General features: G+C 46.2%; 1 protein-coding gene across 7 annotated transcripts in view; it reads right to left on the bottom strand.

Moving 5' to 3' along the window:
- The window catches only part of DOCK8 (dedicator of cytokinesis 8), a 148,781-nt gene that overhangs the window by 92,620 nt on the left and 43,981 nt on the right, over positions 1-12,180 (bottom strand). For all 7 annotated transcript variants that reach the window (XR_015946139.1, XR_009558306.2, XR_015946140.1 and 4 more), the window contains 7 exons: positions 11,399-11,479; positions 10,460-10,619; positions 8,950-9,089; positions 6,220-6,313; positions 4,898-5,060; positions 922-1,039; positions 446-516 (listed from right to left, as the gene is read on the bottom strand). Coding sequence is in view for 4 of the 7 variants with exons in the window: in XM_035100303.3 (XP_034956194.3) it covers positions 446-516; positions 922-1,039; positions 4,898-5,060; positions 6,220-6,313; positions 8,950-9,089; positions 10,460-10,619; positions 11,399-11,479 (827 nt within the window). In the remaining 3 variants the exon portion in view is untranslated. The remainder of the gene's footprint in view (positions 1-445; positions 517-921; positions 1,040-4,897; positions 5,061-6,219; positions 6,314-8,949; positions 9,090-10,459; positions 10,620-11,398; positions 11,480-12,180) is intronic.

Genomic DNA, 12,180 nt, shown 5'->3' with positions numbered 1-12,180 from the left:
GATCGCCAACATCCGTAGAGGTGAACACCAGGTCCAAGGCATGTCCGCATCTATGAGTTGCGCCAAACTTATTCAGGGACAGCCCCATGGAGGCCATGCTTTCCACGAAGTCCCGAGCAGCCCATTGTAAATTCGTGTCAGCATGGATGTTAAAATCCCCCAGGACAACCAAACTAGGTGTCTCCCCGCCCACATGACCTGGGTTGCTGTGCGTAAGAGAAACCTGGTGGACAAGCAGTGGCAAGGACAGGCCCATCTGCTTCATCCAACCAGGTCTCTGTCACACATGCCAGGTCAAATCCTCCATCCACAATCAGGTCATGGATGGCAGTGGTTTTGTTCATCATTGACCTGGCATTGCACAGCAGCACCTTCAGGTCATGTGGGTTTCCCTTGCTGGTTCCAGTTTGCCAGCCCATGCCATAGATGGTAATGGTAACCTTACTTGTTATGATATGTAACAGGTGTGCAAACCTCTGCAACAAATTCTGCACTTGAGGATTTCCCAAAAATGACCTACATGACAAAACATAATACATTAAACAACATTAATTTAAAAGTGACCAAGACATAAAGCTTATGGTTATAACATAATGCATCAGTATTAAGCATTCATTTGAAAACAGAGTCAGGTCATGCAAATGCTAATTTAAAATATAAAAACTAAAGTTGACTTCTTAACAGAAGTGGCTTTAATTGGTGGTCATGAACATTTTAAAAATATTTATTATTGCATTTAGATCTCACCATAGTTAATTTCAGCTTTAATTAGCTAGGCTAGTATCTGATCTGTTTTGCCACCTAGTAAATATATGCTGTTATAAATTGGCTCAGCCTTACCCTGAAATTAATGGACTACTTTTAAATTTAAAATGCTCTCCATTTTTATTTTGGCTAGAAACGTACAATAGACAATCTTACCGGCATTGCACAGGCAGGGTCTTCTCCACACATAAACTGTATCTTGATGGTAATATTTCGGCCTGAAGCCAGGCGGTTTGCAAAATTCAGCCGTTGTGGATACACATATAGAAGATTTCTGGGGGGAAATGAAATTTCAGAAAACCAAGAGATAATTTTATGTCACTTTTGTATTTGTTTAGAATTCTCTCCTGCCATTTGATACCCTCAATCCTCCTGATGCAGCACATGTCGAATGAGTTGAGGTGTCACTCCTGATGGTTGTAACTTGCCCCACACTGCACCAACTTGGGCCCCCCACCTTGGCTGCCCAGCATGCACACACTGCGTGTTCCAGTGCCACCACCCACCTGCACTTCCGCCATGAGGACTCTGGCCGCTGCAAAACCTCCATCTGGGGCCACAGTGGGCCCCAACGAAGGCCCCATGATGAAGACACAGGCCCCAGCCCAGTCACCACCACGGCACCTCAGGGCTGGAGTTAAGGCGGTGCTGGTGGCGGGGGAAGAAGGCTGGGCAGTGGTGGCAGGGCAGAATGCTGGGCGGTGCTGGGGTGACGCAGTGGCAAGAGGGGCAAAGGTAGTGCGGGGGCAGAGGCCGGGCACCCACAACACAAGAATTGTGGGTGCCCAGGCACCCAGGACACCCGAAGTTGGCACCAGTGCTCATGACTCACTTTCATAAAGCAGCTTGATAGACCTCCATCTTGGTATTAGACATTAGCATCACATTCTCCCATATCCTTTTGGAGAAGTGAGCCAAACAAAGGCCGCTTGAACTGTATTACAACAACTGGTTTGGCATTAATGCCAATTGGTACTGAGGACGGCGTCCTTGGCATTTCTCTAGATTATTTGGCGGTGGGCAACAGAGGAATATATACTTTGATCCAAATTACTGATTTACACATTATGCGTGTCTGTGTGTGGGGAATGCATGCATTTGAGTGGGTGGGATGTGCTGTACTGTATGTGTGTACATGCACACACTGTGAGTAAGATGGGGGTGCGCACTTTTGTCTTGGTCACACCCACTGCTGGCTTGCGGCCCCCAGAGGAAATCTGGCCTTCAAGCAAAAATTAATAATCTTCATCTTTATTCTAGAATTTGCACCCCAAATTACTGAGTACACAGAAGAGTGGTGTGGAAACAGTAGATTAGGCAATTTCAGGCATTTCTACTAGAGAAATAAAACTTCATCAGGCCTATGCTATCACAATTAGTAGCTGTAGATCACACGTTTTCTGTTTTTGCATTAACTATAATAGGTTTTGGTGTTGTTGTTTTGACAGAAGGCATTTTGAATGTATCAAACTAATGTTTTGTTTCTGTTTTGCTCTTTATTAGAAGAGGATAATAGTTCTCTGACAAAAGCATTACTGTTTTGAAGATGCTGATACAAGAAAGGACACATGAATTCATCCTCTGGCTTTGATGCCAAGGAAGGGGAAGTTCAAGCACATTACTTTTCTGCTAATCCTTCAATCCCCCCTAGTATTCAGGATCTAAATTAATGTAACTCTGAGGCAATTTTATTGGGAAAGAAATAAACCTCATTTTTGTGAAGGGAAGAATCTGTGACAAAAGATGTTCTATAAAAGGTAAGGAATCATAGGGTGAATGTTCATTGCCACTTCTCTGCAACTCTTCCGCTCTGCAGGGAGGTGGGACCAAATTGGATGGTCCGCTCCCACTACTTAATGGATCCAAATGGTTTCCAGAGAGTGGTAGGGGACGCTTTATCCCATGTTGATGGCCTTTCAGCCGATTCCCTGGTGGCCCGCTGGAATGTGGAGCTAACCAGGGCTATTGACTGTCTGGCTCCGAAGTGCCCTCTCCGATTGCATGGAGCCCGGACAGCCCTGTGGTTTTCCATGGAGCTGAGGGCAATGAAACAATCGCTGAGACGGCTAGAGCGCCGGTGGCGGATAACTCATTCTGAAGCTGACCAGACTCTGGTTAGAGCTCAATGTTGACGGCAAATAAGACCTTCTTCAGCGCCTCTATTGCATCTGCAGAAAACAGTAGCAGGAGACTTTTTCAGGTGGTGCACAATTTAGCGGAACCACCTGCTCCATTGGGGCCCAGTACAGGCCACATGATCTCCTGCAATGATTTTGCAGATAGTCACTCCGATTCAGGAAGAGGTAGACTCCACCGTGGGAGCAGAGCCAGGGCAGAAGAGTGGTAGAGCCCTGTCTGGTCAAGTTAAAGGTAAAGGGACCCCTGACCATTAGGTCCAGTCGTGACCGACTCTGGGGTTGTGCCACTCATATCGCTCTATTGGCTGAGGGAGCCGGCGTACAGCTTCCAGGTCATGTGGCCAGCATGATAAATCCACTTCTGGCGAACCAGAGCAGCGCACGGAAATGCCGTTTACCTTCCCGCCGGAGTGGTACCTATTTAGCTACCGTACTTGCATTTTGACATGCTTTCGAACTGCTAGGTTGGCAGGAACTGGGATCGAGCAACGGGAGCTGACCCCATCACGGGGATTTGAACCACTGACCTTCTGATCAGCAAGCCCTAGGGCTCTGTGGTTTAGACCACAGCGCCACCCGCGTCTAGTCAAGTTACATGGGATCAATTCCAATCTGTTACCTCTGAGGATGTGACAGGCTGCTTGGACGAGTGAAACCAACCACCTGTCTCCTTGATCCTTGCCCATCCTGGTGGGGGAGCCTTCCCAGACCCACTGAAAGAGGCGGTTATCAAACCGCTTCTTAAAAAACCATCTTTAGATGCTGCCCAGTCTCAAATCTTCTATTCTTGAGCAAGTGGTTGCTGAACAACTCCAGGCACGCCTGGAAGAAGTGGACCATTTGGATCCCTTCCAGTCGGAATTCAGGCCTCATCATGGGACTGAAACTTCCTTGGTTGCACCAGTTGATGATCTCCGGTGGGCTAGGGACAAAGGTGAGAGCTATTTCCTAGTTCTGCTGGATCTCTCAACGGCTTTTGATACCATCGACCATAACATCCTTCTGGACCATATAGAGGGGCTGGGAGCTGGGGGCACTGTTATACAGTGATTCCGCTCCTTTCTCCTGGGCCGTGTTCAGAAAGTGGGGGGGATAAATGTTCGGACCCCGGGGCTCTCACTTGTGGGGTGCCTCAGGGTTCCGTCCTCTCCCCCATGCTTTTTAACATCTACATGCAGCCACTAGGACAGATAATCAGGGGGTTTGGGCTGGGTGTTCATCAGTATGCGGATGATACCCAGCTCTACCTCTTTCAAATCAGAACTAGTGAAGGCAGTGAAGGTCCTGTGTGAGTGCCTGGAGGCAGTTGGAGGATGGATAGTGGCCAACTGATTGAGGTTGAATCCTGACAAGACAGAAGTACTGTTTGTGGGGGACAGGAGGCGGGCGGGTGTGGAGGACTCCCTGGTCCTGAATGGAGTAACTGGAGTAATGAGCACACAATGTACTGTGTCAGACTCTTGTTTCCATGTCAAGATCACTCCCAGATTGCCCATCCACTGCACCCCCACTGCACATTCCAAAAGTCTCAGCCATTTATAAGCTGTATTCATTAATTCATAGCCTATTCTGCACAGACGTATAAGCAAACAGCATACAATACTGAACAAACACTTATTTGGCTGATGACTATTCAACGTGTGCAATTGCAGGCAGTGTGCTGGATGATGTATTAAGTGTTCATGGACATGCATTGACATGCACACAGACTCGGGACAGATGGCAGTTGTCTTCTGCACCTCCTGCCTAGTCTCAGATTTAACCGGATGCGGCCCAATCACCTTCAAAATCCGGCACGCGGACGGTCCGGGAATCAGCATGTTTTTACATGAGTAGAATGTGTCCTTTTATTTAAAATGCATCTCTGGGTTATTTGTGGGGCATAGGAATTCGTTCATTCCCCCCCAAAAAAATATATAGTCCGGCCCCCCAGAAGGTCTGAGGGACAGTGGACTAGCCCCCTGCTGAAAAAGTTTGCTGACCCCTGCTCTTACCTATATACAGTATGGGGGACATAGACTTCTCGTACTGGAAACTCCAGAATCTCTTTATGAGGCCGACTGCGGTTTTCAGGGAATGGCTTCACCAGCAACAACTCTGGGCTGAGGCAGCAACTGAGAGCTTCTGAAACTGGGGAGATCTCCAACTTGAGCAATCCTTGAAACAAAATATAGTAACATGAAAGACAAATGCTTTATTAAAAATAAACAAGACGGAAGAAAATGCCAAATCTAACAAATGAGACAGGTCAATACACTCCGATTCACATACAGTCTCAGCATGTACACAGCCTGAGATGACTGCGACAGGGGTAGGCAACCTAAGGCCCGGGGGCCAGATGTGGCCCAGTCACCTTCTCAATCCGGCCCATGGACGGTCCGGGAATCAGCGTGTTTTTACATGAGTAGAATGTGTCCTTTTATTTAAAATGCATCTCTGGGTTATTTGTGGGGCATAGGAATTCGTTCACGCCCCCCCCCCCAAATACAGTCCAGCCCACCACATGGTCTGAGGGACAGTGGACCGACCCATGGCTGAAGAAGGTTGCTGACCCCTGGCTGAGAGTGTGAACACTGGGTACCCCATCCTCCACAGAATATTTATCATGAGGTGATTCTCACAGGGGCACCTGCCATATGATGCAGTGGGGAACAAATGGGAATGGGGAGGAGAGGTAAATATAATAATAATAATAATAATAATAATAATAATAATAATAATAATAATAATAATAATTTATTTGTACCCCACCCATCTGGCTGAGTCTCCCCAGCCACTCTGGGCGGCTTCCAATCGAATATTAAACAAAACAGCATTAAATATTAAATATTTAAAACTTCCCTAAAGCATTGATTAAGGAAAATTATAACTGTAGGAGAATGACATGAACTGGGGTAAGGTATCCTCAGCCCAGGAGAAGAAGTCCAGGGTGGCAAGGAGAACAGATGAATCCTTCAAGGCAAATCCCCAGGAGCAGGAATACTGCTTGCCTGCTCCAACACCTCTGGAATCCCAAGAAACAAACTTGGCCAGGTTTGGGTAATCTTTCTCAGCTTGACAAACCAGGGTTTCCTCCTGAGCCTCCCTTTCTTGACGTGCTGTGCGGAATTTTCTTCCTTCAGCCATCATCTTTAGGTATTTCATTCCTGACTTGTATTACTGTAATCCCAAATTCCTCACTGCGTCCAAAATGGTGGACAGTGGCTTAATGTCAGTGAACAAACCAGGATAATAAGCCATCGCTTAAGGAGCTGGGTAAGCCTATCTGAATCCAGTCACTGTATATGGCTGGACCTAGATTTAATATTAAAAGTACCCGGTATAGATTTCACTCTTCTCTGCAAAGAAGACGATCTCTTGTAATCAGCTAAGAACTTGAATAAGTCTTCATCAGTCAGCCGATCTCCTTCCTGTAAACAGCGAGAAATTTGACAACAGTCTCATGATTATATATATATAACTAGCAGGCCCTGCCACGTGTTGCTGTGGCCCATCCCTGTGATTTCCCCCACCCTGTGCCGATCCATGACGTATCCCGCCCCCTCCCCCCACTCCTGGGCTTATCCCTGTGATTTCCCCCTCTCTTTCCCGACCCATGATATATCACGCCCCCTTCTCCCCCCACCCCAGCTCATCCCTGTGACTGGTCCCACCGTGTCCTGACCTATCCCATCCCCCCCCCAACCCTCACCCAGGCGAGTCAGTACCTCCATTTGGCCTAGTCTGTAAAGGCTTCGGCCTAGTATGTAAACGGGAGCCAAGGTGCTGTTGAGAGGGAAGGTTTTATAGGTGCAGTACCAATGTAGCAGCCGCTAGAGGGTGCTGGTTTTTAACCTGGTTCTTTTCCCAGCATGCACTTTTGGCTGAGTGGTGCGTTCTGGAACAGGGAGTTTTGGGGGTTTTACCTGGCGGAGGTGTGACATCTGTTTTAGCAAACTTTCCTATATCCTTCGGACATTCGCATGTGCTGTTGTGTCAAAATTTCACCTCAATCGGTCAAGCGGTTTTGGTGAAAAGTGGAAACACACCCACATGTCCTTTTCCCATTTATATATATATATAGATCAAAGATATTCTTTTGCAGCTAACTATATGAAACCCTATGACAGGCATCCCCAAACATCGGCCCTCCAGATGTTTTGTACTACAATTCCCATCATCCCTGACCACTGGTCCTGTTAGCTAGGGATCATGGGAGTTGTAGGCCAAAACATCTGGAGGGCCACAGTTTGGGGATACCTGCACTATGACATAATGGGTGACTTAGGTCTGGTAGGTATCAGGGGCGTACCCAGGATCAAAACTAGGGGGGCAAGGGGCGGGGCCAAGGCACGGGAGGGAAGGGGCCACAAAGTGTGGACGTGGGCGGGGCTACGGAGCCCAGGTGGAGCGCCGCACACAATCTTTCACATGACACAGTGTACGCGCGCTGTTTGAATGGGAACGCTCATCAACTTGGTGAGGTCCCGACCCTCTCATATTTCTAGTGTGAGGGCTGAAGCCCCCACGGTGCCAAAGAGTGGGCTCCTGTGGTTCCTTCCAACTCTGCCACCAGCGCGAGACGGGCAGGGCCTTGGCTGTGGGCAGAGCTGCCAAGCGCTCCTGGCAAGGGTGGCGCTTTTACCTGCCCGCCGGCCAGTGCGCCCCGGACTCGCGCTGTCCGAATTGCGCGGGCGGCGCTTCCTTGCTACCTGCTGCTTCTGCGGCTGGCGAGCCTCTTCTGGCTTGGGCTCCTTCCACGCTGCCTTCCTCATAGCGGCGCTGCCAGCGGGGCTGGTGGGCAGAGGCGGAGCACAGCCCAGTGGAGCGCGAGTTCGACGTTCCCGCCCGCCGCGCTGCGCTGCGCCCTCCAGCTTCCCGCCGCGCTCTCTAGTTCCCCGCCGCGCTTGGCCTTGTCAGAGGGCGCGACGGGGAGCTGGAGGGAGGGCGCGGCGCGGTGGGCGGGAACGCCGAACTTGCCCTCCACCGGGCTATGCTCTGCCTCCGCCCATCAGCCCCACCGGCAGCGCCGCTCTCGCCCACGGCTGCCATCCACAGCATTGTTTGCCGCGGCGGCAGCGCAGCCTCCTTCTTCCTTATCGCACCTTCAGCAGCAATGCGGCACGGGCCGGATCGCAGCCCTTGGGTCCCTAAAGTGCTCCCTAGTGGTTGCCCCCCAAATACAGCCGCCTAACCACAGCTCCTTGAATGCTAGGCATGGCGCGCTTCCCGGCTGCGTTCTGGGGCCACGGCTGCGATGCTGGCGGAAGGCCCGCTTCCGTGCCCCTCCCACAGCTGCACCGGCCCTGCTTCTAGGGAGGGGCAGATGCCCCCCCTGCCCCGTGCTAGGTACACCCATGGTAGGTATCAATGTTCCATGTTCATGTTTATCATGTACCTTGATACTAATTATGTATCACTGTTAAATACAACTCAGTTTATCCCTTGTGTTTACTTACAAAAATATAGCATTCAAAAAAATTATCAAAAAGAAACGCACAATCACAAAAACTAAGCAAAATATAATATATTCAAAATTTTACTCATTTTGGAAGGTATATAGTTTGAAAAAGTTTGATGGGAGCTAAGTTATTTTAACTGCCTTGACAGAAGAGAACTTTTGTCTACTCAAAATAAGTCCTACTGAATTCAATTGAGCTTATTCCCAGGGAAGTGGGGCTAAAGTTACAGCTTAAACAATTCATAATTCTGCAACAGAATTAAAAATACTGAACTTTTTTGTTTTCAATATTTATTAGATAAGAAAAACTCAAAAATTGCATACTGGTATTTTCAATTTCCTCTATGTTACTACCCAAAATACAGTGGTAAAAGTACTCCCCTTACTTTTCATGCTATTTGTTTCTAGGTAACTGGAGGGGTGAAACCATAGAAATCTTGAAGATGTCAGTCTATACCAGGCATCCTCAAACTGCAGCCCTCCAGATGTTTTGGCCTACAACTCCCATGATTCCTAGCTAAGAGGACCAGTGGTCAGGGATGATGGGAATTGTAGTCCAAAACATCTGGAGGGCCAAAGTCTGGGGATGCCTGGTCTATACTATACCTGTTTAAAAAATGTGTTCAAAGTCAGAGTGGTGTTTTTGAAGGTTGGCAAGGCAGGAACGTCCTCCAATCCAAGGCTTCTTTCAGAAAGTCTTCTACCTTGCATTGCCATTGATTTTCTGTCACCAGTGGACCCTTTGCCTTCAGTGGAAAAAATTCAAATGCATCTTAGTTTCAATAAAAAAAATTAATCACTTTACTATTGTTATGTTGCACACTTTGGGGATGTAAAAAGCTGAAAGACTTCCTCATTTGCTTACATTTCCCATCACCTCATCTTGAAGCTGGAAGACATCACTTAATGCAGAATGAAACAATTGTATCCTATGTTATAGCATGTGATAAGATTGCAAATTTTATTAACATATACACATATATATTTCATAGAAGCAAGTCTTACAATTAAACAGTATATAAATAAATACAGTAAAGAATATCACATACTTAATTCAAGAAAATTGTAAACACCTCCATACTTCATTCATTTCCATAACAGCCTTGAAGGAAATATAACCAGAGGCTGTAATATTATGATTCCCCTGTTACAGGGCTAAATGTATTACCACAGGGCAAGAAAGCCTTCCCATTGTTGGTGTATTTAAGCAGAGTAACTATTGCGCAACAAAAAGCGTTTTGAGGAGACTGCAAAGTATATTCAGGAGTAGATTTAATTAAAGAAAAATAACAGAAGTTACACTAATCATAAGAACATGGCAGAAACATGACCCACCCAGTGACCCACCGCCCAGGGGACTGAACGAGGTGCGCAGATCTCCTCCTACGGTAGATTGGATGGGATTGCTGACACGCCTTCAAGCAATACAAACTGAACATCAGCTCAGGGCCGTCTTAAGCGCCCCTCGCGCCATGGTGCGCCGGATCTCTCCGGCGCCCTCCCGCCCCGTTTCCCAGCGCGGTGGGCCTCACTGAGAAGTTTAGTACTATTCCTTTGGGTTTCAACAGAGTCAATCACTGTCCATCCGACTCTCACAGGGTGACTGTGCTTATGTAGTGCACTTTTAAGCTCCAATTGTAGACTGTGCCCCCCCCCCCGGAGGGCCGCATTGCCTGTTATTATTTAGTAGCACCTTAAAGACCAACTAAGTTTTTATTTTGGTATGAGCTTTCATGTGCATGCACACTTCTTCAGATACGGTATCTGAAGAATATATGAAGAATCTGAAGAAGTGTGCATGCACACAAAAGCTCATACCAAAATACCAAACTAAAAATAAAAACTTAGTTGGTTTTTAAGGTGCTACTGAAGGAATTTTTTTATTTTGCTTCGACTCAGACCGACACAGCTACCTACCTGTAACTGTTATTTTTTGCCATACTTTTTTCTCCTTCATATCCTTGTAAACTGCCAAAACATGCTTTACAAATACAGGACACAAATTACATTATAATCTAGAGGCTGGAGCAAAGCCACTTCCTTGACATTATATTGTTAAAACTTCCTGCTTTAGTATTAATTCTTATGTACACATACACACAACATTTAAACTTACCATTTAAAACTTCTAACTCTGCTATATCTCTTTCAAGTGTTGAAACACTGAAGAAATTTGCTAAATTTATTGGAACCCAAGCAAAAGGCATACGATACTTTCCCAAACGTTGGCAAAAGGACTCAGCGTTCACTTTTAATTTCTCAATTTTTTCTTTGGTCTGAAAGAAAGCAGAAAAGGGGGTTAGCTAAAATCAGATATGGATCCAAACACTCTGAAAATTAGTTTGTAACACACACTAGCAACCTCTGTTAATTCCTCTATGGATGCCATAAATTAAGGTTGTTAGAACAGGGTTGGTGTGAAAAGCGAAGCGGCAGAATAGAAGAGAGAAATAGCTTCAGAAATGGGATTGGGAAGGAGAAAAATGAGCTTATTAATTACATGGGAAGAGGAAAGTCTACAGGGTTTGCTAATTCATTACTCTATTTTATTTATTAATCTATTTATTTCAGAAGATTTATATACTGTTTTGATTGGAAACAAACCTCAAATTGGTTTATAAAAAACAACAAAATCATCAGTAGAAAAACAGATAAAAACAACTACAGTCATACCTTGACATCCGAACGCTTCGACTTCTGAAGGTTTCAACTTCTGAAGTCGATAACCCCTGGACGTCCGCCTGGCGCGCATGTTTGCGCAGAATCGCGAAATCGCACTTCGCACATGTGCCATAGTGGCGCTTCAACACCCAAAAACCTCGACTTACAAAGACGGCTGTGGATCGTCTTTGTAAGTCGAGGTACCACTGTATTTGAAACAGCCAATATATAAATAAAATCAACAATAAGCCAAAATGTGGGGGAATGGTAGGTGGAGTGTGTAAGCAGAGAGAGCAGGAACGTAGCCCCCCAGTTATTATACATAGATAAAAACCACAACAGTCCTGAGGCACTGAATTTAGACTGAAAAAAATCTTTATTGTATCATATGTACCTTCCCAACTTCACTTTCTTTTAGAATCAGGTAGGGTTCTGCACAATCTCCAATTTCACCTTGTTGAAGGACTTTTTCAATCTACCGAAAAAGAAAAAGAAAAAAGAGATTTCAAAAAACCGAAAAGAAAATGAAATTTAACAAAGTACATTGCTAGTATTTGTCAACATAGTAAAATTTGGAACATAAGCTATCAGGGCCGGCTCTAAGGCAAGGCTGGGTGCTGCGTTGAGAAACGGGGCGGGGGGGGGGGCACCAGAGCGATCTTCGCACCACAGTGCCCGGGCGCCTGACATGCTTAAGACGGCCCTGTAAGCTATAGTTACTACCTAATTACAACCTGGGTCAGTACTGAGAGAAATCCCTCCCCTCCCTGTGCTGATGAGATTCAAAGGAGAAGAAAATGGAGAGATCTTCAGACTTGTTGAAAATAAGGCAAGGACTGTTGCTTTTGGAGTATTATGGGATGGAAGTGCTAAGCAGGTGAAAATTAATAAAAAATATTTAACAACAAAAAGAGAGGAAGTGCTGAGCTGGGGAGTGGAGGGGCTGAGTTAATCTTGAGAAACCAGCAACGGACTGAAGAACAACCACAACAGCACTGCAGGCACCCAAAAGGAATGCTGCTCAAGGTCATCTTTGGAAATGGGGAGGATTGAAAACGGCAGAGGATAAGGTCAATGAAAATTATATACTAGAAATGTCATACACAGAATGAAATGAAAGCAGTATTATATTATCACTTGAAGCTTTACAAAAGTATGTAAATGCTTTAAATCAGT

This window comes from Zootoca vivipara, chromosome 10 (genome assembly GCF_965207765.1).
Source record: "Zootoca vivipara chromosome 10, rZooViv2.hap1.1, whole genome shotgun sequence".
NCBI classification, from domain to species: Eukaryota; Metazoa; Chordata; class Lepidosauria; order Squamata; family Lacertidae; genus Zootoca; species Zootoca vivipara.
This window is presented reverse-complemented; position numbering and strand designations above follow the sequence as displayed.